This window comes from Anser cygnoides, chromosome 2, assembly GCF_040182565.1.
Source record: "Anser cygnoides isolate HZ-2024a breed goose chromosome 2, Taihu_goose_T2T_genome, whole genome shotgun sequence".
Lineage (NCBI taxonomy): Eukaryota > Metazoa > Chordata > Aves > Anseriformes > Anatidae > Anser > Anser cygnoides.
The window spans coordinates 122,784,145-122,810,309 of record NC_089874.1 but is presented as its reverse complement, the minus strand read 5'-3'; the positions used below and the strand labels follow the sequence as shown (position 1 = coordinate 122,810,309).

The 26,165-nt window shown below is 40.6% G+C and overlaps 2 protein-coding genes and 1 long non-coding RNA gene across 3 annotated transcripts in view; 2 read left to right on the top strand and 1 right to left on the bottom strand.

The window, feature by feature from the left end:
* Positions 1–2,163: 2,163 nt before the first annotated feature.
* On the top strand, positions 2,164–21,857 carry LOC106039065 (DGAT1/2-independent enzyme synthesizing storage lipids-like). Its single transcript, XM_013185924.3, has 7 exons — positions 2,164–2,398; positions 7,397–7,733; positions 9,135–9,299; positions 11,008–11,201; positions 19,079–19,139; positions 19,538–19,677; positions 20,754–21,857. The coding sequence occupies exons 2-7, from the start codon at positions 7,400–7,402 to the stop codon at positions 20,856–20,858; spliced, it is 999 nt and encodes a 332-aa protein (XP_013041378.2). The 5' UTR covers positions 2,164–2,398; positions 7,397–7,399; the 3' UTR covers positions 20,859–21,857.
* Positions 21,858–23,155: 1,298 nt separating this feature from the next.
* LOC136790187 (uncharacterized) lies at positions 23,156–25,435 on the bottom strand. The gene is made up of 2 exons (XR_010829682.1): positions 25,238–25,435; positions 23,156–25,116 (listed from the first exon to the last, which is right to left on the bottom strand). It is a non-coding gene; the product is annotated as an uncharacterized lncRNA (long non-coding RNA).
* A 124-nt stretch (positions 25,436–25,559) lies between these two features.
* The window catches only part of LOC136790185 (basic salivary proline-rich protein 3-like), a 37,911-nt gene continuing 37,305 nt past the window's right edge, over positions 25,560–26,165 (top strand). Inside the window, exon 1 of the mRNA XM_066993001.1 lies at positions 25,560–26,144. Coding sequence (XP_066849102.1) covers positions 25,560–26,087 — 528 coding nt within the window. The 3' untranslated portion in view covers positions 26,088–26,144. The remainder of the gene's footprint in view (positions 26,145–26,165) is intronic.

The window sequence follows — 26,165 nt, the reverse complement described above, 5'->3', positions numbered from 1 at the left end:
CTTTTTATAATTTTAGGCCATTATTTCATTTAAAATTTCAGCCTGTTGAAATTTTGCATCTCTTTAACACCTTCTCTCATTCCATGAGATTCGAATTCCTAAATTCTATTTTCATGTTATAACATAAATCCCTCAGAGTAGTTTATCTGCCATCAGAAATCTCCCTTCATATCCAAATATGCTGCTGCAGGCCTCAATCCCTAAAACTGAAAAAACTTCCAATCATTCTTCAAGATTATTCTGAGAGAGAGAGGGAGAGAGAGAGAGAGAGAGAGAGAGAGAGAGAGAGAGAGATAGCAAAGACAGCTATGAAATTCTTTTTTATAGAATCATAAAATCATAGAATGGCTTGGGTTGGAAGGAACCTCTTTCCCCTAATCTTTCCCCTAATTCCAACCCCCCTGCAGGGGCAGGGACACCTCCCACCAGCCCAGGTTGCTCAAAGCCCCATCCAGCCTGGCCTTGAACGCCTCCAGGGATGGGGCATCCACAGCTTCTCTCGGTAGCCCATTCCAGTGCTATTCAATACTCTTTATTCCAACACATCTTTCAATATTCATGTTATCATGGTTGTTATTTCATTATACTTCTGTTTTTCAATAGTACTTTTAGTTCTTTCATTTCTGTGCAGATTCTTTGCGTGACAGTACAATCACGCAAATACAAGAAAACAAGTCACATGTAAACAGAACAAATTACTTCATTTCAGCTAGATTTTGCATTGGCCGGTAAGTGTTACATACAACCCTTTTTCTATCTGCATTGACCACATAAATATACTTTTATAATTTTTGACACTTTATTTCTGCATTTTGTTAACCTGTCTTGACCCATAAAAGCCAGAAGCGAGCAGAGAAGCATCACTGGTGAATGCTTTTCCACAGGTTTGTGACTACTTTCCTTGAACCAAAGCTATAGCCTAATGTATGGGCAGGAAGAAATGTACTGCAGACATAATTTTTATCTCATGGGACTTGTGCAAAGACAGCAATTTCTGTCTCAGCATTTTGATAAATGTGGGTATATGAGGAGATGGTCAGGTAGGAGCACTGCTTGCTGTCCTCTGCATCTTCTGAAGTGCAGGTGGCAAGCCAGTCTGCTCATGTCAGCTGAATCCAAAGACTCTTCAAAAGTTTGGAGGGAGTCTCTGTTGAAGAATCCTCCTTAGGAATAAATCCTGCTGGGCAAGCATTCCAAAACCTCCTCACGGTGTTACTGAATATGCTTGCTTAGCTCCCTGAGCATTTTCAAGTCTGGGTGGATCTTTCTGAAAGGGTGAGGGCAGTGCCACACTGTGAATGGCAGTTGACAGACTATTTTGCCTGCCTTCAAGACCCATGCCAGACTTGAATCAGCATGTTTTACCGTGGAAAAGATAAACTCTGAAATCTCCCTTAGAAACCTCTTCAATCTTAAGAAGTTTACTCTGATCATATATATATATATATATATATTTGTTACTGGTGTTCACTAAGGAAACTAGATTGTAGGTTCCTCTCATCTTTATTTACAAATTGTTGTTATCCCTGAATTTCTTGCCCAGTTTCAACTCAAATTAATGGACCTGTCCTAAAGAGGTCACGCTAATCCTTTCCTGAACCTAAAAATTGGTATCTATTGATCTTATCTGCCTAAATATGACCTCTGTCATACTAGCCATACAATGAGTAATAGTAAAACAGTATTCTGCTTCATTTAGCCATATAAGCAAGGTTTGACTGCCTTCTATTTCATTATACCCTTTGTCTGTCTGGCATCCTGTTCTAAGCCCTTAAAAGAATTTTTCCTTTGCCCAGAGCAGCTGTGGATGCCCCATCCCTGGAGGTGTTCAAGGCCAGGCTGGATGGGGCTGTGGGCAACCTGGTCTGGTGGGAGGTGTCCCTGCCCATGGCAGGGGGCTGGAACTAGGGGATCTTTAAGGTCCCTTCCAACCCAAGCCATTCCGTGATGATTCTGTGAAAGCGTTGCACGTTCCCAGCTCAACAGCTGATGTGAGTTTCCCCAGTCCATGCAAAACCCGCACTGACCGAGGGCATGCCACCAGAGGCAGTGAGTGCGGCGCTCCCCCCTCACGGCCGGTGTGGCGAACCCCGAAACCCGCTCCCCGCGGGACGCAGCGGCTGGGCCGCCTGTCATCTGTGGGGAGCCCTGAGGGCGGGTGGGCGCCTGCCTATGCCCTCCCGACTCCATTGCCTGCCGGTAGGCAGCGGTGCCCCCACAGCACCGGCGGCAGGCTCCGCATCCCGGACGGTTTAAAAATGGAGGTTTGGGCACGGAGCCCGCCGGGGCTGACAGGCCCAGCCCCAGCCCCGCCTCGCCCCAGCGCGGGGGTGGCCGTGCCTCTTATCCCGGGCCAGGGGCGGCTCGGCGGGGTGCCTGGTGCTGCTGCCGCGGGCAGGTGAGACGCGCGGCGGGGGGCGCTTCTCGGCCGGGGTCGGAATTAAGAGACATTTCTGCTCGGAGAGAGCAGTCGGGCACTGGGACGGGTCGCCCAGGGGGGTGGTGGCGTCACCGTCCCTGGGGGTGTGCAAGGAAAGGTTGGACGTGGTGCTTGGGGACAGTGGGTGACATCGGTGGTAGGGGGATGGCTGGACCAGATGGTCTTGGAGGTCGTTTCCAACCCTAACGACTCTGTGATTCTATGCGTTTGAGTACTAAGAGAGTAGATGAGAAGCAATCTGCTGGGTTAGGTACCCTTGGTGTCTTCAAAAGGTCGAATATCTACCAAAAGCAGAAGGACTGGGCTTTGAAATTGCTTACAGGGTGGTAGTTTCCTACTTTGGAGGGATGGTGCCTTCAGTTTTTGGGGTGGATGTGCTGCTAATCCATTAAGTTAGGGGAAAGCTGTAGAAACATAGCAACATATGAGATATGTGGGTTTATGTGGCAAGAAGAGTAGGTGATGTCTCTGTGAGAACAACAAAAGAATTATTTTCTGTGGATCTACCATAAAAATTCTGGAAAACACGAAACTTGAATTTTATTTGCATTGAGAGGCAAGATGTAGAGCTGGAACTGATCTATTGCTTCCCTTGTGAACGGGGCGGTTGAGTTTGACAGAATAGAGAGTAAGAGCCTGCCACAGAAGAGCAGGTGTCAAAAAATTCAATACAGAAGAGTCTCCAGCTACTTAACACTGCTCGTCCCACTAGGATCTGCTGAGCTTGCTGCCAGGAACAAACAGCTGAGCACTGAGACCAAGATCATCAGGTCTTTAGTTGAGGTTGAAAGGCAACTGCAAGGTTTTATTTTTTCTGCCACATGTCTCTTGTGGCAGTTTTGTTGTTGTTCTTCTGTTCCCTGGAATTATAATGTTAGCTGATAAAATTATCCTTATCGTCAAATGCTCCTTCAGCAAGGGCTGGGGATCTGAATGATGTGTGCTACAGGAGTCTCCTGCTGGAAGGGGAGCTCCCCTATAAGTAGGGAGACATTAGTTCTGTCTCCATGTGACATCACCTGTAATTCTACATTGTCGATATGGCTATTACTCTGGAATTTGATATGCTTTATAGGTGGAGCCAAAACAAACATCTTGCATGTCAACATAGATGTTCTCTAAAAGAACAACGAGATCACTCAGAACAGTAACGCTTCATATCCCTTGCTAGATGAGATAAGGAAATACCAAGACAACTAAAAAATGTTTTTCACAAAACGCTGTGCCCATTTGCTAGCTTTTTACAGGTTGTTCAGTTGTAAAGAACATGGGAGCTGCTCTTGGCTCAGATTTGATAAAAGCAGAAGAGAAACTTTTCCCTAGAATTTTGAGACTTGGGGGCAAAACAGCAGTTATGTGTAAATGTGTTGTTAACTCTTGTGTTGTCCTGCAGTGCATAACCGAGCAAGTCTTTAGTAAAAGCTTTGTAACATACACTCCAACAGGTATGTAATAAGTTCTCTGTGTAGTGTTGGACAGAATGGATGCTGCAAAATTGTGTTTGTGGTCTCAATGAGGGACTGGTGAGAGCTAGCCAGTAGGACATGACAACAATTGAAGTCCTGTTCTGTTGTAGGTCTTTGTTATACAGGTAGTATGGAGAGATACATTCGGCACGGTGGACTCAAACTCACATCATATGGTTGAAACCCTTCTGATGGTTCATTTTTTCATTATGAAATGTTTAAGGAAGTGTACAACTGAAGTATGAGAGCTGGAACTGAAACCTGGTTGAGCATCCTAACTACCAGAAAAAGCCGTGCTCCTTCTTGCTTTCTCGCTTAGTCAAATTTTCAGTCACTTTTCCCACTCTGGCTTGGATTCAACTGGAATGATGTAGAACTTGCTTGTATCTTAGCCACCCTCTCACCCAGGTGTAAAGTTAGCTCACTCCACATGTGCCAGACTACTTTCATGTGTCCTTAGTCAAATCTGTGCTGCTGATACCTGTTTTGTAGGTTTTTAAAATTACTTTTGGACACTTAAGTCTTTGAATTTCTTTTTTCTACAGCCTTTTTCAGTGTGTATTAAACTTTAAATCAGAAATGAATAAGTAATCAATGTTCATTTGTACTGTAGTCTGTGAGCAAACAAGATTAAATATAGTAGTCTTCCATCCAGCAAGTCATTTTCTGTTACATCAAAAGTGAGATGGAGAAGGAATCAGTGGGATGTTACATTGTTTGCATTGATCAATGTAACATCCCATTATTAGGAGAAAATTCTGAAAATCCTAAATAATACAGTATACAGAATCAGTTCTCATTTGGTGGGCATGCTGCCACTGATGGGAACTTTCTTGTCGTGTCACTTAACATATGAAATGAATGATGATGTCAAAATGAGCTTCATTTTTTTAAACAAAATGCCAAGTGGCATTAGTAATGTACTTTCATAATCACTGTAGGCCAGGTTAGGTATGGGCTGCTCCCAGTAGTGGCTTTGCTTTGTGCCAGCATTTATTTATGTATTAGCAGGGAGCCAGCTGGTACTGCTGCAGATAGGGCCAGATCCGGAGAGTGGTGGTGGAAAGGTGGGTGCTGCCTCTGAGCAGCTGCTCACGTAAAGCCTACACAAGATATAAATCTCTCACCCCCTCAAAGAAGTGAGGTTCATATTTTTGCAAGGTCATTTCCCACAAAACTGCAATGAGTGGCATCAGTTACATTTGTCCCGTACCAGCTTTTCAGTAGTCTTGCTGGTGATTTCTCTGGCTGCTGAGACTGTAGTTACTTGTGTTGGGGGACTTTGGAGTAATATTAAATCTCTTCCATTCCTCTGGATTTTCCCTAGTGATTTGAGGATTACTAAAAATGAGGTCAGAATGTTTTGTTGTTGTTGTTTTTTTGTTTTTTTTTTTTAAAAGGATGTTAGGTACAACAAGATACCTGGACATATTAATCTTAGACTGGAACTTGGCAATTGACATTCTTAATATATTCAAGTTAATCTTCATATCATTCAGCGGTTAGAAATACTTACTTTATTATCAGTATATTTACTATCTGTATGGAAGCTTTATCTCCAAATTCAAGGAGATCTAAGTTATGTTGCAGGCTGTAGTAGTCTCTGTTCCCAGTCTGAAGCCTCCATAACAACACCACATCCATTCCTTCACCCCACGTTACAGGTTTGAATGAGTTATTCCCAGCAGTGTTTAATACTTCTGATTCGGTAGCCTGAGACAAGCTCTTAACGTTGCCTTCTCCTAGGCCCTTTCAGCAGAGCACACTTAAGAATAAGGACTACAAATCCTCAGTGCTTGTTATCACCAACTTCTAACAAGTAGTTACGTCCTTTCTATAGAGTAGCACCACACCATCCACCTTATCCTTCTTAAACACCTTCAAAGTAGAGATTTTAATACCCAAATCATGTGGACTGCTGCTTTTATTTCTTTCATGGTACCTATAAAATCTATCTCCAGTGAGAACTTCTAGATCTTGGTACATCTGAGCCAGGCACCTGTCATCCATATATAAACAACTCTGCTAATTTAGTGATGTTATTTACCATGTAGGTTTCATTTGTTTGCGACACGCTGAGCATAATTTAAAGCAGTGCTCGCTTCCTTCGCGCTCCTAGTTTGCTCTCCTTACAGTTACTGTGTTTGTTTTCTTTGGGTTGGAAGCTATCCCGTGTCCTGGAGAGCTGAGCTGGTGTGCTGTGGTACTGGAGCTATGCTTTACACCAGGTCACCTAAGTATTTTATCCAGTCCTTCAGAGAAATAAAAAGACGGGAGTTGCAGTCGGTACTGTAGAACAGGTTTGCTCATACAAGTAGCCAGCTGAAGTCAGAAGAGTCTGGGCTTGCCGTGCTTTATGGTCTTGGCACTGACTGTGGCAGCTGTGATTTGTTTCTTGTTTGTACTTGTTCCGGTGCTGGACTGGAAAGTTGCTTGTTAAACAAGCAGTAACCTGGTTAAGGTAAATAAAAGCTGCATTCAGTTACGAATCGCTGAAAATGATTGTAATGTCTGGCTAATGCTTAAGACTTCAAGCAAGAGGTGCTGTAATGCTGCTGCACTACAGAGAGACCGTTACCTGCTGTAATGCAGGTAGCCAGGTGCAGGAATAGCCTAAGGAAATAGCTACACTTGGGGCAAAAACATCACCAGGCCCATGGAGCCTGGAAAGTCTGAAAGAAGGGTTTGTTGGTGTGGTTGTAGGGATGGGGAACAGCGGTGAGGAGCTGCTTTTTACAGTGCTGCTAGCAGTAGCAAATGCTGTCCCAGTCACCTCTTGCCCTCCAGAAGAAGCCACAGTTGTCTGGGTTTTTCCTGCCGGCTCTTCCTCTAGCTCAGTCACTTGCTCTTCTGTTGGTTTCCCTCACCTAGCTACCAAATTGAGAGCAGAACCAGAACCAAAGGCTGGGTTCTGAGGAGGATCTAAAGAGCCCAGACCTCTGGTGGCAGTCTTCTTGGCCAACTGCTGAAAGCACTTAATTTTTAGAAACTCAAAAGAACGTTAAGTCACTTAACCATAGAAATATTACACAGATAAATGTTTTTGACACTGGATGTGTTCCGTGGGTCCACATCCTTCATTTAGGATTCTACAAGAGCTTAATGTAAAAATGCGTTTCTGTTGTAGCTGTTAACTTTCCAGAGGTTGATAGTTTGAGCATTCAATTGTCTTGAAGGTCTGCTGGGAATAAAGGTGTTCCTAAGGTGTGTAGCTTGCTTTTCTGATCACCTGGCTGTACTCCAGACTCCAACCATTGTACCATGAGTCCCTATTGTCTAGCAATATAGAAAGATCCATAAGTGTATATGGTAGTCTCATCACTCTTTACAGGCAATAGTGGAAAGCAGCTATCATAACATGACAGAGACAAAATGTATAACTCTGTGCTGTAACAAAACAGGCATCAAGTACCTCTACAGTAAATTGTTTTTCTAAATGAGAAGCTTTCATAATCAGAGAAATTAAACTTTTTCCCCTTCTCTCATGCAGGAAATGATAGGTAGAAAAGAATCCTGTGCTTCAGGACAGCTACCTATGACCTACCTAAGCTGCCTTGCTTACATACTGGAAGAATGGACTGCTGTGGAATACATGAAGAAATATTTTTTCCACATGGTCATCATCTCACTGACAATTAGTGCAATGTTAATTTTTTTTATTGTTCCTTTAACAATCCTCTTTTTCATTTACCTTACTAATGTTTTGCTTTTAATATATCAGAGGAATGATGAGGTAAAAGCTGCAAAAGATCCCTTGAGTAATGTTTGGGATAGTGCAAGAAAAACTGTGGCAAGTTTTTGGGATATATATGCAAGAATATGGCATGGTAAGTATGACAAGACTTGCCTGAAGCTTTGAATTACAATTCTGAGTGAGGTATGGTGTAAATGTTAGTTCTGCTAACTTCTCTGTAAGGGAAGTAAATGTTTTTTCTTTTTTTTTTTTTTTTTTTTTTTACTTTAGTAGCTGTTTGTTACCCGCTTATATGATCAAAACAACTATTTGGAACTGTAATTATTGTATTTTTAGTTGGAGAAAACTGTTATGAAAATTTAAAATAATTCCAAGAGCTGTATGGAAAATTAAATGTGGTATCTAATTATTTCTGTTTGTACTATAGCAGAATTTACAAGTAATCTGACTTTTCAGTTTTGTTATATTTAACCTTTAGACACTTTCACCACACCCTAATCCCTAGGAAAATTCTCAGCCACAAGCTAGGTACCTGTTCTTACCACAGGCGTAGTTTAAGACTGTTAGCAAGACTTAATTTGCTGCCCTAAGGATAAGAATAACAGGCTATCTGTGTTGCTACCCTTCCTCACAACTTTTTCGTGTAATTTTGAAGTATACTGCAGTCTAAAACTTTCTCCACCTCTTGCTAGGACTCTGCCTGTACCATCCCTGTCCTTCTCTTCAAATGGCTTATGAAAGGAGCTATAGCAGGGATAAAGATAAAGGCAGACCAGGTGGAATAGATTTTCTAGTTAGTAGAAGCTATGGCTTTCTCAAGCCTTTGTATGCATTAGCTTCCTACTCTGGTTCCGCCTGGTTCCTACATCAAATGTAGGAAGAGCCAGGAAAGGTATTTATAGAAGTCCATGCCTATGAGGAAGTTCCCTTCCGTTGTTAAGTGAATGCATTGAAGTCTCATTTGGGATTTGGGATTCTTGTGGATTCTGCTTTGGACTTGAGCCTGTGAACCAGGTCAACTTTTTATTATGTCAAAACACAATGAAAGGGTCCCCAGCCCAACTTTGCTTAACTTGAATGCTTACCTAAAAGGTAATCTATTTCCAAACTTTTCATTCTGATACAGATTGGAAATTTGTACTTTCATGTTACAGGAAAGCCTTGTCTGTTTGAAGCAGTTTAATTGGGAGAATGAGAGTCATAACAGTATAATAATGTTTTCTTGTTTGTTTTTTATTGCACTTAGAGGTGGAAAAAGTTTCTAATGGCCAACGCTTCTGGTTCAATGTCAGGTTAAAGTCTGATTTGATGATTAAATTGATCAACAAATTAGTCCATTGAGTAGGTGGTGGTTGAGGGGCTTTCTCTTTGCTGTTAACTGAAAATTCCATCCTGAATGTAATTCTTTTAAAGCTACTGCATAGGCTTTTACAACTCTATGGAAGTCCTTTAATAAAGGACAGTAAAAAATGTTTTAAATTGCCATATAATTTACAGCTGTCATTGTCGGTGTGTTGCTTTACATCCCAAACAGGTTATGAACTTCATGGTGTGGAAAACTTACCAGAAGGACCAGGCATTCTTGTTTATTACCATGGAGCTATTCCCATAGACTACCTTTACTTCTTATCTAGGCTGTTTCTCTGGAAGAAAAGACTTTGTCTGTCAGTAGCTGATCATTTTGTCTTTCGTTTACCAGGTAAGAACATGTTCTTTTGTATTTAGGCATCATGAATTCAATCAAACCGTTGCTGGTTTTTGTGGAATTAATATTTATTACGTTTTGAAGGCAGCTTTTAAACTAAAAGACCGGGGGGTAAGCTGGTAGATGCAGAAAGCCAAACAGGGTAGAATACCCTGCTTGATAAGTGAAAGGTCATAAAAATGCTGATAGACACTTCAAAGCCAACAAATAGACATATTTGGATGAAATGTCATGCTTCATTAGAAAGTGTAGGTTAGGACTATGTTATTAATCTAATGCTGCTTCATCAGCAATGGGCTATGAGTGCAGAAGAGTCTGGTAAATGGTAGGATATTAATTACCTACCTACCCTCTGTGTGGGGTAGACATTGCAGTGGGGTATGATGTCAAAATTATACTTTTGAACAAGGCCTGGAGTAGGGCACACAGCTTGTTTGAAAAACTGTCAGAGTGGCTCTGTAATACTGACTCTGACTACTTGTCCTCTTGCTTGGTCGAAGAAACTTGGAAGAAGAGACTATTGCTTGGGAGAAGAGCCCACCCTGCTACAACCTCCTTCGAGGTAGTTGTAGAGAGCGCTAAGGTCTTCCCCGAGCCTTCTTTTCTTTAGGCTAAATAACTCCAATTCCCTCAACAGTTCCTCATAAGACTTGTTCTCTAGACCCTTCACCAGCTTTGTTGCCCTTCTTTGGACATGCTCCAGCACCTCAATGTCCTTCCTGTGGCGAAGGGTCCAAAACCGAACACGGTATTCAAGGTGCAGCCTCACCAGAGCTGCGTAAAGAGGGGCAATCACTCCCCTAGCCCTGCTGGCCACACTGTTTCTGATACAAGCCAGGATGCTGTTGGCCTTCTTGGCCACCTGAGAACACTGCTGGCCAGCTATTCAGCCAGCTATCGGCCAATACCCCCAGGTCCCTTGCTGCCAGGCAGCTTTCCAGCCACTCTTCCTCCATCCTGTAGCATTGCATGGGGTTGTTGTGCCCCAAGCGCAGGATCTGACACTTAACCTTGTTGAACCTCATACGGTTGGCCTTGGCCCATTGATCCAGCCTATCCAGATCCCCTTGTAGAGCCTTCCTGCCCTCAAGCAGGTCAACAGTTCCACCCAACTTGGTGTCATAAACTGTGTGAACTATTCACTGGTTGGTGCAATGCTGAAACTGTCCTCTTAACTTGTGCCATTCATGCATCTAAAGAGTCATACAGCAGCCCAATTTAACCCAAGTAGTTTGCAATTTAACTGCAGAACACCCAATTTTACAGTTTAAAAACCTTAATGTTTATGTTAAAAATTACATTTTAAGAGAACACTAAAAGTAGGTGTTTGTTAGGTGTTTATTTTTGCAATAACCTGTATTGTACTGAAAAAGATAATTCTTCTGTATTAAAACCTATTTAAAAAGCAGGAGGAAGAATTAGATGTTTGTTTTTGGATATCTAGCTATGAAGCACAAGTCTCAGTTGCATAGCTGCTGGTTTGATAATTATGGAAAAGAGCATATGTAGGCATTGGGTTATGGTGGTGCTCTTGATAAACTGTTTTATCTTTATAACATTTGGGCAAAAACACTGTCACTTAGCCAATATTTACTCTGTACATGTTTTATTTACTTAGTGCAAATTTGCCTTAGTCTAAACACAGCTATTAGATTTTTGTTTAGCTGTAATCTTGTTCTTACATGCTACTTATTTATTACAGGACTCAAGTTACTGTTAGAAGTGACTGGTGTTATGCCAGGTACGAGGGAGGAGTGTCTCAGTGCACTGAAGAATGGTCACCTGGTGTCTATATCACCAGGTGGAGTTAGAGAAGCACTGTTCAGTGATGAAAGTTATCAGCTCATGTGGGGAAATCGAAAAGGCTTTGCTCAGGTTGCTCTAGATGCAAAAGTGGTGAGTATTATGTTACCAATCCCAGTTTATGCTTATTGCATGCAAGTCTCATTATAAAATGCAGTTTAGAAGCATTGGAGTATATTCCATACAGAAGGAGAGATTTGGGAGTAGAGATTTCTTTTCCTTTTCCCACCACCTTCTTCAAACACAATAACCATAGGGAGCATGAGTTTAATGGAACTGTGTAGATTTTTTTCCTGGATGCCTTGCAACAGCTTCATTTCTTTAGTTCTGTTTCTACAGTTCCATCTTGTGGGCATCTAACATGTCTTGACTGTATTTCAGGAATCTACACTGTGGTCGTTCACAATGTTGTTGTAATGTGTGTTTTTTTTTTCTCATCCTACTATACTTATTTTCTAACTTTATCTTTCTTTTACTTCTACCTGCCTGATCATTCTCTTGTGGTTCTTTAACATCTTATTGTTACATTCCTTTCTTTTCTTATATTCTGAAAGGTTCCAGGATTTGTCCTCGCCGTTACTTTTCTTCATGCTTGTGAAAGATTGCATCAGCTTAACACAATGTGTGTCTACATTTGCATTTGAGTTTGAATAATATGTGCACTTCTGAAGCAGTTTTTCTATCTCCCTCACTTACCATGCTTCCATTTGCATCATGGAATAGTGTCTGAGTACCAGAGCTGCATGTGTTCTGGCTGATACTAAACCAGAAGTGGAACTTAATACCCTCCAGCTGCAAATGTGCACAATGGTACAAGACAAGAATTAATTCTAAGTAGACACAGAGCACCAAAATATATTTGGTGTTGATGTCTGATTCTCAGCATCGTCTTTCTTTCTCTAGAGGAGTGTCTCCATTGATTCACACTGTGCAAATATATGTATGGACACAGTTTCATTTAGATTTTCCATATGGATGATATCTACAAATGTGAGCTTCCATCACTAGCTCTGACTTTTCCCATCTGTGAGACTCCCACATGTGAAACTCTTTCTCTGATATAGACTCTCGCAGATAATTTTATTTGGGATGGCATAGAGCTCGAAGAGCAGCAACACTGTCTCTTTCCTAACTGCCACTTCCTATCATCAAAACTAGAGGCCAATTTTCTTTCTTAATTTAGACTTAGCACACCTAGCACCGTGTGTGTGACAGCTCATTGCGGAATAGATGAAGCCTGGATGTGTGCTAGTACTTTCCCATGGAATTGTGAAATCATAAGTTTCTTCTGTACATTGTTATGAATGCCCCATCTTCTCCTGTGCTTTTCTTTGGCCTTCCAAATAAAGGTAATCCTTTTCCATCTATATAAGAGAATTTTTACAGGGAATTTTTACAGGAAGTGGAGTTCTTCCCATAACATTATTTTTGCCAAAACTCCTACTAAAAAGTACCTAAGGTTGCAAAATGCATGCTTCAGTTTAATGTTTCTTCATAACTATATCTGTCTTTTGAAATCTTATGGGAGGTAACAAAACTCTAGAAAAAAAAAAAACAGAGGAATTGGATTATTCAATGGATAAAGTATTTTTAGACCTGGAGTCCTATTTCTACCTCTTTGTTATGTGGTCTTTTAAAAGTCACATTTTTGTGCTTTTGTTCCACCTCTCTACCCTTTTGTCAAAAAGCATGGACTTGTAAATGTTAGTCAAAATACTTCATATATTATACGCTACCACTACTAGAAAATACCAGAATCTGAACAGGATAAACCCAATCAAATTCATATGGGCATTTTTAATTACCTGATAGTATTTCCTCTTCTGTATTAATAATATACTTGAACAGTCAGAAAGAGATGTCACTTCAACAAGTGATTTTGCTTCATTTTATTTTCATGTGTCTTTCAAGCTGCCTCAACCATTTGAATAATATTTTGCCAGATGTTTTCAATTCACTTGTGACCTTATAATGTAACTCTTAAATGTAATATATATTTTTTTAAATACTCAAAAGTGTTTAATTCAATTTTTGACCTTAATATAGTGCCACCTGGATTTCAGTATGGTGAGCATCGCTGTAATTAACTTGCAGATTCCACTGAACTTTGGGCATCTTTGCTATTTCTCTGGAGATCTTTGACCAGAAATACCTTAGACAACAAAACACTCCAAAAAAAAAAAAAAAGTGCTGTGCATTTAACACCAGAGTGGGCAACATTAACCATATATAAGAAATTGTATATGAAGTTACGCCACAGTATTAACTGGAGTCCATCTTTTGACAAAGTTGGAGTTTGATTGCTCCTATTTACCCTTGCTGCATCCCTTCCACTACTGGTCAAACCGGTCTCATAGGTTGACTCAAGACTGGGGATGGCTCGTCTAAACTAACAGAACTTGCTCTGTAATGTAGCAATCCATGTACTTTCCTAATACTTGGATCATGGCTGAAGGCAAAAGAAGACTAACATCATCTTGCTTCGAGTTTATTATACATACCGTGTAGCCATCAACTGAGAACCAAACACACTTTACAGTACTCATAATAACTACGTGGCAGTTCCAAACCTGGCATAGATTACTTGAACAGGAGGGTTTCAAGACAGAAATAACTTTGCATATCTGAATACACATTCCTATTCTTTATTTAATGTTATAGAAGTTTAACAGTTCTTCCTCTGGAAAAGTTAACGAAAAGCAAGCAAGGAATGTAGTTTCAGCCTCAGTTCTTGCCTGCAGATTTCCCCATTCAGTTTCCACTTCATCTTGTGTAACTACCCTGCTTACACAGGGTCAGAGAAGGAAAATGTTACTATTTAATGTAAATCCATGATCTTCCTGGACATACATTTGTGTCAATTGAAGTTAGGTATGTCAGTGACCTGACCTTCAGTAATACCCTCTGTCTGTGCCTCAACTTTGGTGGGCTAATGGGGAAGAGCCTTCATTTCTGAGGATCCCTGCATTTTATCTTTGCCAAAAAACAGTTTGAATCTAGTTAGGTAAAAGATAAGCAGGAACTATTGTTTGTAAATTTCCAATAAAAATAGTGCTTCAAACACGTTGGTTTTCTTTCTTTTCTATAATATACACACATGGAAGTTAAAAGAATGCTAGAATTATGTTTAGTATTTAGTTGGAGGCTGTCACGATGTAATGAGGCCCTGCTTTCCTGTAACTGGTGATGGTAAACTAGGGATTAAGAGGAAGGGAGGGAGTAATCAACAGTCAAGTGAGGAAGTGGTGGACAAGCTCATTTAGCAAAGGGTCGAGGGTGATGTAAACAGTAGGGACTTGGTAATCAACAAAATTGCTGAAGTGAGCTCATCCGGAGCATAGGAAGGCAAATAAGGAAGTACCTATAGGACAGTGTTGGGGGAAAGCTCTCATACTGGGAAAAAAGCTCTCTTCTGGGAAAATGGCGTGCTTTGGGTGCTCCTCTGAAGTGCTTGTACACTGATGTGCACAGGATGAAGAAAGAAAAAGGAGGAATTAATTACAAGTCTGGTTTGTGGGATGAACCCATGAGTGCAGAGGAAGCTGGCTGATGTCATTGCAGGGCAGCTGTCAATTGTCTTTGGAAAGTCATAGGGATCAGGAAAGATTCCTGATGACTGGAAAAAAGCAAATATCAAACCTGTCTTCAGGATGGGTGAGAAGAAGGATCTGGGGAACTACAGGCAAGTCAGTGTGCCTCAGTTCCTAGGGAAGATGATGGAGCCACTAATAGTGGAAACCACTTTCAGACACACAAAGAGCAAGGGGGTGATCAGCAGTAGCCACCTGATGACCTTCTATGATGAGGTGACTGGTGTGGAGATGAGGGGAGAGCAGTGGATGTTGTCTGTTTTGACTTTGGTAGGGCTTTTGACTCTGTCTGCCACAAGGTCCACATAGACAAGCTGAGGAAATCTGAGCTAGGTAAGTAGGCAGTGAGATGGATCGAGAACTGCCTGAACTTCTGGGCTGGGAAAGTGGTGATCACTGGCACAAAGTCAAGCTGGAGGCCGGTCACTGGTGCAGTACCAATGCTGTTTAACCCTTCGTTAATGATCTGAATGATGGGACAGAGTGTACCTTCAGCAAACCTTCAGTAAGCTTTCTGATAGCACGAAACTGGGAGGAATGGCCAATACACCAGAGGGCTGTGCTGCCTTCCAGTAAGACCTTGAGAGACTGGAGCAGTGAGTAGGCAGAAACCTCATTAAGCTCAGCAAAGGGAAATGCCAAGTCCTGCTCGTAGGGGATACTAACACCCAAGCACCAGTACATGCTGGAGGCTAACCAATATGAGCAAGGATTTTGGACTGGAAGATCTCCAGAGGTCTCTTCCAACCTCAACTATTCAGTGATTTTTTGAGTTGGCTGGGTGTGATCCAGCTCAGTTCCAGCATGGCAAATTAAATCTATAGGTTACTGCTTCTCAGCTCATCAGCCCTATGGGTTGGACTGTGCTCTTTTACAGGCACAATCTTTTATTTAATATGTACCAGGTTTTATCAGCCTAGTGACTGAATGCTGCTACTTTCTCTGTAGCTCATCAGCTGATCATTGTATGCAAGTAACTGTTGTAGTTGCTTGCCAGTTTCCTTACAGCCTAAGAGATGTTTTCTTGCACTGTTCCTAATATTTAAGTGTTTTTGGTAGATGACTTTCCAGCATTTTAAATGTTAGACATACAGTATTCAATTAATAGCAGAAACTTAATGTGCTATTTTAAAAGTGTCCAGTAGTTATGACTTTAGAAGATATTACTGATTATTTTTAAGAGTTAATTTATGATAATTTCCCATAATTTCATATTCTGAAGGATCTGATACCACAGCTTTACATACTTTGATATTTTTGCTGTGTGTAACTTTCCCCCACCCCCCTCGTTGAACGATCCCCATTGCTTTGAGTTCTTTATTTGGATTTACTTAGGTCCTTTTCCTTCTTATTTTTTTTCTGTGGTTTCTGCTCTATGGTAGTGATTCCTAACAGTATGAAGGCATTCTTTCATCACTTTCAGAAAAGTAATTTCAACTACATGTTCAAAATATGGTTCCAAAGAATGGAAAGGGATGATACAGGGGGAAAAAAGAATCATTGTATGTACTGATACAATCACTGTTAGTTTGTCTGCAAACTATGAAATCTTACTGCAGACTGCAAGATAGGACTTTCAAGTTCAGGTATCTCGTGTCTTTCTTTTTAGTTGCAATAATGAAGTGAACTTGTTTTCTTGTTCTGTAATTGCCTAAGGACGGTAGTGCAGTAGGCCATGAATAGTCCAGTACTGTCCAGGTAAATGAGGACATAAATTGCCTTATTTGTCCAAGGGATTTCTAGAAGTTTCTTCCAATGATGTTATTATATTGGGTGTACATCGGTGAGACCTTACTTTGAGAAACTGATGAGGTGAGCCAAATGTGAACGCCCACTTGCATTCTGCAACACTTCATGAGCTGACCACTCTTATTCATAACACATGATTTTAACTTTAGCCAGAGAAATCACAAAACTTTTTGTTTCAGTCAGTGATACTGCAATAAATGCATAACGTGTTTTTTTTTAGACTCCCACTTACATTTTATGTGTACATCCAAAGGGAAAGATATACACCTTTTAATACAGTATCACTTTGCTGAAAAATGGTGACTTAAAAACAGCAGTGTCTGTGGGAGCTGAGAAACATAAATTGGTTTCTGTTACGGAGTTTATTTGATACACCGACCTGCTGACTTTCAGCAGGATGTTAAGGTAGTTCACTTTTAAGCTTTTACTGTAATATCAGTTTAACACAGATTATTCAAGGTACGCACTTCTAAGGCACAGGCAGAAAAACCAGACTTAATCAGGATGTAAGTCTGCATCCAAAAAAGCCAGTAAGATGGACTAAAAATAACTGTGAGAAAAAAGAACCAGCAGCTGAGAGGTTACCAAATAATCACTAGGCCTTCTCTGCCTGCCTGCCCCAGATAGATACCTTGCTGTAAACAGCTATCGAAGTTCTGTATCTTTCTAACAGCACAGTCATAGTAGGACTAATACATTCAGAAAAATTGTATTTTTGAAGTTGCTCTTCTAATTTTCTGTTTTGCTACGAGAGTGTTGATTCAGTTGCCCTTTAAAACATCAGAAATGAAAAATATGATTCTGATACTGCATGGTTGGAACAATCCTTAAGTCAAACCCAAGGATTTAATCATCTGCCTGCTCACAGGTAAGTACTGCACTGCATCACAGTGTAGTGAAACCAGGGCTAACTCTTACACCAACAGTAGTTCATTTACATGAGCTACTATTCTCCATTCTCCATGTGGACTTCCATGCTATAGCTGTACAGTGCTGTAAGTGGCTGTATTCATACTGTAAGTCTCTGAAAGAAAAATAGAAGAGCAATTCTGAGAGCAGAAACTGCAACCTGGCACTTGCCCCTTCCAGCTAAGTGTCCCAAAAGAACAGTGCATCTTACGTTGCATGTGTGTGCTCACTTTTTGTTTGCTTTGCCGTAGTAGGCAGGATGTGCTCCAAGGACATTTGTAGCTGTAGGTTTGAACATTCAGAAGGTGGGGAGGGAGTTAAAGGTATAAAGTCATGTTCTTGTGTCATAATATCATCTCAAGAGAGCAGGTAGTAGTTAATTGCTTGAAAGAAGTCTGGACTTCCCTGTCTGTTGGAATATTATGGCACAATATTTAATCTTTTTAGCTAAAACATGCAATTACTAATAGGAAGAAGAAGTAAAAACTTTTGTGCAGACTAGTGTGATAGTCTCTAAAAATGCCTTTACTTGGGATGTTAATTGTTCAATTTTAATCACTTCTAAATTCAACTAAAAACTAGCTTTCTAAAATTAGTATAATGGAGGATAGTATTTGTAACATTTATGAAAACTAAAATTCTTCCCAGTATTTCAATGAGTACAACCTTGGGTTATCTCCATAAATATATATACTAAACAATGTACCTCTTTATTAAAGGTAACTTCCACATTGCAAAATAAATAATTTTGATAATTTGGTTAGCTCCACTTAATGTCTTCTCCCACATAAACAAATATATATTTCATAGATAATGAATGAAAAGCAGACTAACTGGTGAAAAGGTCACATTAGTATATTTTTTTCTGTGTTCTAAATAGCAGCTGTCATTAAAAGTAATATCAATTGTGTGAGTTTTGTAAATTTTTCAGGCTTATATAGATCTCCTCTATCAGTGACCTATATGAAGCTGACAGTTTCAGGCCATACTTGATTCTTAACAAATCCACAAAATTTGTATTGCTCGATTATAATTTTTTCCTAATCATTGCAAAGAGGATATGTAATTGTTCATCATGGCAAAAAATAGTTATTTGTTATAATTCAACATGCTTTACTCGTTTACTTATTTTTTTTATTTCATTTGGGAAAATAAAAATGTGTCTACCAGAATTTTCTGAAAACACACCAGTTTCATTGGTACAGTCTTTAGCTAAGATTCCTGAGGTCCAGGAAGGGCTTTCAAAAGGATTCAAAGACATAAAACTCGGGGCCAATGCACTTAATGCCAGTGTGAAGAAGTGTGGTGATTTATTGCCTTGGTTAGGCAGAACAGAAGTCTGAGCCTCTGTCATGATCGCCTATGATGTGGAAAACATTTGGCAAACTGTTGGCTACCAGCAGGTGATGCACTGTCTGTCTGTCCATACCTTCCTAAGAAAAATGTTTAGCATGCATCTGTGTCCCAAACTGAGATGTGAATGTTGATAAACGATCAGAAGGTTCGGTGCAGGAATGTAAGACAAGTTCCAAATACAATGAACTGCCATTGCTTTACTCAGCTCTCAGTATATCAGTGATAACAAAATTCCATGTTTGCTACCTGAACAACTGATGATTATCTTCTGTATTCAAGTCATTTTCTTAGCTGCATTAACAAAAACTAAAACATAAATTCAACCTCGATATAATGTTTTTACTTATGTTTTTCATGATTCCATAGCCCATCATTCCAATGTACACTCAAAATGTACGAGAAGGATACAGGATGTTTAAAGAACGAAGTAAGAACTTTAAATATATATTTAAGTATTGAGCATGTACCCTCCAATTTTCTCTTAAATTTAGCTCACTTTTCTTCTGGACTTTGTTTTTCAGATTCTGAGTAACTTAGCTTTTCTAACATGCCTGCTGGGGGTCAGAGGTATCTCAAATATTGAACTAGCTTGTGTAACTGGTTGGGGCTGTGTGATTTGGTTCTTTAATGAAGTCTTATTTTAGTGATCTATTAATTCGTTTAAGCTTTGTTTTGGTGAACAGCTACCTAAATCCTGTAATTTCTTCTTGATTGTCAGATAAAGCATGCATTTTTTTAAGGAGTCTTCCAAATCCATCAGATTTCACATTTCTATTGTGTTTCCTATGATTATAATCTCACTTTTTCCTCCTTTAACTGTTACAGGATTTTTCAGAAAATTGTATGAAAGTACACGATTGCCATTTACTCCTCCATACGGAGGACTTCCAGTTAAATTTCGCACATATATAGGGGAGCCGATCCCTTATGATCCAAATATAACTACAGATGAGTTAGTTGAAAAGGTAAGTTGGCTCTATTTGCAATATTGAACTACACATTTTGTCCTCTATTATATATGCACTTGAAACCATTTTTTGTACCCTTGAAAAAAGACAAGTACCCTTTTACTAGCTTCTTGAAGTAATAGGTAGTTAAGCTTCAGGATTATAAAATGGATGGATACTTATCAGTATGTACTGACGTAGTAATAGTTCATTGGGATGCCCTTACCCCTTCAAAGCATGTGAGCTCTGTCTTCCTGGGAATTCTAACTTTGTTTCATGCATGCTTTTGATAACTGCGATAACTCCTATTAGTTAAAGACTTAAATTGTGTTTGAGATGAGAGCAGTGGTCTGGCTGACAGCCATCTGGTTGACAGTGGTCAAGGTTGACAGCCTTGACAGCCTTGGAAAGGAGCCAGGAATTGAATCTGTCAGGAAAAGTTTAGCTACTCTTATATTCCCAGTGATACTCTACTATGGTTCTGGCGTAGATCACTGTAGTACTTGGCTCCACTTAGTTCAAATTTAAATACATCGGGAAAAACTGAGAGGTTATTTCCTTTTCACTAGCAGAAATACCTAGTATTTTATGCATCCTTGTCACAAACTTGCATTTGAATCTCACATAAAAGTAAACAGAATTTAGATATGAATTGTCTTATGTGCGTGCTGAGTATGATAAACTCAGAAGAATTCTTGCTGGGGAGGAAAAATGGAGGTCCGAATTCCTGGTCACAGCATGAGATCAGACTAGTGAGGTTGTATCCTGTGCTTTTGAAAACCTTCGGGGATGGAAGTTGCATAAGCTTAATGTCTGCATATGTTAAAGTCTACTTTGACATAGTCAATCTCAGGTTTGGTAAATCCCAATAATTTGAGCCTCTCCAAACTGCAATTCAATGTTTTTATTCCCTTCCTTTCCAAGGAGAGCATTGTTAGGATAACTAGCCAATATAATAGAGAACTTTTTTCTTAAAGTAGATCTGTGTGTGAATTGCCTGATACCTTTTAAAACTGTGACAAGAAGTCAGTGATTGTACCGTTCTTTATCGCATACATAGGTATGTAAAGGCCAACTTTCTCCTCTCTTTTCAGACAAAGACTGCAGTTCAGGCTTTGATAAAGAAGCACCAAACGATCCCAGGCAGCATATGGAAGGCTTTAATGGACCGATTTGATAGACATCGTAAAAGTGATTAGAATGCTTATGTTTATTTCATTGTTTTTACAGTATATAGTAAAAAACAATGTCCTGTGGCAGTGATGACTAATTGACGTTTAACTGGTTTAATGTACAAGTTTCTACAGATTCAAGAGCAGAAAACAATAACTTTTTGAAGGTTCCCTTGTGTGAGCTCCTTCAGTCAATGGCTTTTTGAGGATATTCTTGAAGTCAGAAAGAGTGGGCCCTTGAACAAGAAAACTTATGTATAATAGCAATGCAAGTGCTAAATTTACCAAGAAGAAATCATGTAGCCAGTATTTGACAGGTTCCTAAGAAAAAATATTTACATACATCTGAAAGTCTGAAAAGTTTTGCCTAGTTCTGTGTTTTTTTTCCTGAGCTGTTCACAGTCCAGTCTCAGAAAAGTATCTCAGAGTAGGTGTTGTCCCACTGAACTGCAGTCTAGCAGGCACTCTGTCAGTACCTTACAAACCAGATCTCACACAAAACAGTGTGAGAAGAGAAAATGTTTCATTTTAGCTAATGATATGTTGCTTGGATCATTTTTTCTAGAGATGTGTGTGAAGAGAAACAATCCCATTAAAACAGATATTAGACTTATATAAATTCATCAGCTTAATGGTTCACTATCCTAGAAAGTAAGAATTCTGCAATCAGGACTTCCCTCTGATGGAGAAAAAAAAAGCCTCCTATCCCCTTTTATGAGAGAATGAAACAAATCTGGCTAACTCTAGGGAAGAAGTAACAGTAACAGAAATATCTGAATATTCAGATTCCAACTACACTTTGAGGCAAAATTTAGTTTTATACTCTCAAAGAGGAAAAAAAGCTTCAGTTAACTGTAGCACTTCGCAAATACATGTAGAAAGTACTTTCAAGTCTGTGCTGGTACATTCATGCACTATTGCACCATGCAATACTGATTTAGCAGATGAGGCAGCCTGTAGTCGGAGTGACTGCGTCACAGTCTATTTGCAGTACAGATGTGCTATACTCACCCAGGCTTCCCAGGGAGTGGGCTTATCTAACGCAGGCCTGAGGCTTGTAACCACTGGTGGTTTGCCTAAAAATGCGGTACTGCAACACGTCCATTCCCATATGGATTGAGCCTAAGTGCCTGCTTGGAAGGGAGGATATAGGCAGGGTTGTTTTCCTAATACAGTCTTCAGAATACAGAAACTTGCTACAAAACAGAACGTGTTTTTACAAGCTCTGGGATGTTGTTATTGGTGGGAGTGGGAGAACTTCATGTAATCTTTTCAATGTGCCATTAAAAGCAACCAAGTCTCTTAACCTCAAGCATGAAGGAAAGTAATTTTTGTGCCTCAGTTTTTCCTCTTGTACTTTTCATATCTTGCCCCTGCACATCCCCAAAATTGATGTGGCATCTAAGAAAATACATATAACATTATCTAGTTGTCACTAGAAAACTAAATCCATTTTTTGGATTAAAATAAACCTCTCTTCTCATGCTGCTTCTCTATAAATATTTCTTGCATATCTGAAAAACGGAGCAGAATGGACAGGTGAGCATCCCTTGAAGAATGTTATTTCCCTTGAGCAAAAAGACAAGAGTCCTGTCCTGAAAAAAAACTCAGATCTGTCATAGAACATAAGAATGTTTACTTGAACCCCTTAACTGTAACTGCAGTATGCAGGCAGAAAGGTTTTTCTCTCAGCAGAGATACAACATGCATAGGAGTTGATAAACTAAAGCAAATCAAGATACTGACTAGTATGCCTGGACGTGAATAGGAATTCAAACCATGAAGCCGTGTATAATGCACTCCAACAATATAAGCTAAAATTCAAAGTCTGAGCTTAACTCAAGTGAGAAAATGAACTAAAACAAAGGATTATGAAGTACTAAAATAAGCACAGATGATAAAGCAACAGGAATTAGGAGTAATAAATCTAAAAGCATTCCTTGTATCACAGAACCATGTGAAAGGACTAGACAGCATCATTCTCTATCCTATCCTGTTTTTCAAGCACATTAACATCAGTTAATATGCTTCAGTCATCTGTATTCTGAAAGTAACACAACTTTCAAACTCCATGTGCTCATACCTGATGGTAGGGGCCATGCTGCAACTTGGAATAAAGCATTAGCCTTGGATAGAGGATATGTAATCAGGACAATGGCTATCTTTCAAAGTGGGGATTTGATCCTAGAGCTGCTGTATCTCAGACAGCTCAGAACAGTTTGTTAATAAAACTCAAGGTTTTTCTGGGCTATTTCATCTTAAACATGCATCCCTACATTATCTACAGCTTATCTGAAGTGAGATGGAGTGAAACTTACTTTCTGTTGTTTTTTTTTTTTTTCTATCATAGTTGTCTTAGAGTATTTACTGGGTTCTCACAATGATGGACAAAAATGTTATTTAGAAACACCAAGTGGTTTTGAATGAAGAATAAGACTGATTTTTCTACTAAAAATAGTTAAACTCCCCCCTCTCCGCCCCAACATATTAGAATACTGCTCTAATACAGAATTCTAATATAGAACTGCTCTAATATAGCAACTAGAACTAGAAACTGGTCTTACAGAAACTACCAGAAAGTAGAGCTTCTTTTCATAAAAATACAACTGTAATTGCCTATGAGATGAGACCCCTACAATGCAAATTTTCTAGCTTCTCTATAATATATATAAAAAAAGAAATGAAAACCCAGCAAATGGAGATGACCTTTCCCTGGTCATCTCCAAATCAAACACGTTTATGACTTTTTAAGATGCTGCACTAGGGGAAAAAGTTCTGGTAGATTTGGAAAAATAAATTGTCAATAATGTAAATAAAGTTATAAAAACACACAATGGAACAACCCCAGTTCAGAAGTCCAGGAGGTTATGTAAATGTAAAAGATAGTCAAAAAAGCATGACAAAGACACGCAGAGTTTTTTACCCAATTGATGCTAAATTTATCTTACCTAAAGGTGATGTCAGAATGGTGCTGTTGTTTTGAAAACTGTTGAATTTCAGTCCAGCTGGTGCAGTAGCTAAATAAACCTGTATGTCTGGAACCAAGCCTGGTATAACTGCAATATCCTCTTATTTATTGCATTTATTTATATAACAAGTAGATCCCGGAATCATATCCAAGGCTTCAGGACAGTCAAATCTATGTCAACATTGCTTAAAACATCATGTCCAAACTGCTAAGATTCAGGAATACTAAATTCAGTGAGATACTGCACAGAACAGCATGCACGACTTCAGGAGTAGCATATGAGAACTAAAGCAGCATGACTTAAGCTGTGCTGAAGGGCAAAACTACTCTGGACTGTGTGGTTTGGACTCCTGTTCATGTCCAGGCATATTAGCAGACATACACTGAATACAGTCTGCATGTGAATGAGGTCCCCACACCAATTTTATCAAATACATAACATCAGCACAACCCTGACGTTATTTCCAACGAATCCCTTTTTTTTTTTTTTTTTTTTACTTTCAAAAATGAAGTCTATTGTATTCATAGGGTTCTTCCAGAGTTATTTCTATAATGGAATATATTACTATTTTTCCCTTTCCTATACCAAGCCCCTCCCTCCCCACAAAACAATAAAAATAAAAAAATCCTTCCCCAGTAAAATCCTTAAAAAATCCCTCAATATAGCAACTGCACTTTACTCTGTGGTAGGAATACCAACATTTCCTTAATATTCCTTATCTTTGGTTAAAAAGATTTAAGCCAAAGAAGTTTTGGTTTATGGAAATAATTAGAGAACAAGTAGTTGAGTTGTACGCAAAACATGTCAAAAATACCAAACACTGTAAAAACCAAACAAACAGATACCAGACATTGTTTAGATAATGTTATTTGCATATCATATTGCCTTCCTGTTGCCCTAATCAAACTGAATAAAAATTAAGTCATTTTACTTCTAATTGTCAAACTGCGGAATAAGGCTGGTATAAATTAGTCTGTGTCCTCCATGTTCAGTGTGAATCTAATCCAGGTTTGAACTTCCTGACCATTTCAAATGTCACTGGAAAGAGACCTCTGTATTTTTAAGTCTAAGCACAAATACTTGCAGTTGTGTAGGCATATGCAGTTTTAAACACGTTACATTTTTAAATGGAAAACAGGGGAACGGGGAAGGTGGGAAGCATGAATTCTGGTCAGTGGAGACCTTTTGGAGAAGTTGCCGAGTGCGCAGTGTCAGGAAGGGTCCCAGCAAGCATCCAGGACGCTACGAGCATCCCACACAGACTGCAGAGGTTCCAGGCCAGCCGACAGGAAGCAAAGGACGACAACACATGGCTTCTGCAGGAGAATGTGAACACAAGTGTTATAAGAGTCTTATGAGGAGCAGCTGAGGGAGCTGGGGTTGTTTAGTCTGGAGAAGAGGAGGCTCAGGGGAGACCTCATTGCTCTCTACAGCTACCTGAAAGGAAGGTGTGGGGAGCTGGGGGTCGGCCTCTTCTCACAGGGAACAAGTGATAGGACTAGAGGGAATGGCCTCAAGTTGCTCCAGGGGAGGTTCAGGTTGGAAATGAGGAGACATTTCTTCACAGAAAGAGCAGTCAGGCACTGGGACGGGTTGCCCAGGGAGGTGGTGGTGTCACCGTCCCTGGGGGTGTTCAAGGAAAGGTTGGACGTGGTGCCTAGGGACATGGTTAGTGGGTGACATTGGTAGTACGGGGATGGTTGGACCAGATGATCTTGGAGGTCTTTTCCAACCGTAATGATTCTGTGATTCTACGAACATGCCTTCGCATACCTACTGGTTGAAAAAAAGAAAAGATCTTCACCAAAAGCCCTCACACAAACCACGGTCCGGCAGTGTAATGAAGGCAACCCACTGCGCGGTTGACCACCCGGTTAAGAGGGCAGCGAAGACGCCGTGCACTGCCCCTTTTCCACACCGACCCCGATCCCCAGGGCACCCACCGGGGCACCGGCCCCGCTCCCCGGGCTCCGGGAGCCCAGCAGCGGGCTCGGAGCAGAGCCGGGCGGGCGGCGGCACAAATGGCGGCGGCTCCCCCTGGCGGCCGCCTCCGCCACGGAAGCTGCGGGCGGCGCGGTGCGGTGCAGGCCGCGGTCCGGGCGGCTCCCGCGGCCCCGACGGCGCGGGGTTCCGAGCGGCTCCCTCCATCCCTTCTCCTCCTCCATCTCCTCCTCCTCCTCCTCCCCTCACGCCGCCGCCCTCGTTCCCTCCGCCCCGCGAGGAGCCGCCCGAGCCCCGCCGCCCCGCGGGCACCCGGCCTCCGCGGGGGCGGTGGGCGAAGGAATAAAAGCAGGCCCCGGGAGGGGCGCGGGGCTGCAGCCGGAGCCCCGGCCAACAGGGGAAGGTGAGCGGGGACCGGCACCGG

What these genes read in the sequence shown, in the direction of transcription:
- LOC106039065 (XM_013185924.3), top strand. Translation starts at nt 7,400, where the DNA reads ATGATAGGTAGAAAAGAATCCTGTGCTTCAGGACAGCTACCTATGACC. An exon ending in ATATGCAAGAATATGGCATG is followed by an intron (nt 7,734 to 9,134) that starts GTAAGTATGACA and finishes CATCCCAAACAG; the next exon opens with GTTATGAACTTCATGGTGTG. An exon ending in CAGGATGTTTAAAGAACGAA is followed by an intron (nt 19,140 to 19,537) that starts GTAAGAACTTTA and finishes TAACTGTTACAG; the next exon opens with GATTTTTCAGAAAATTGTAT.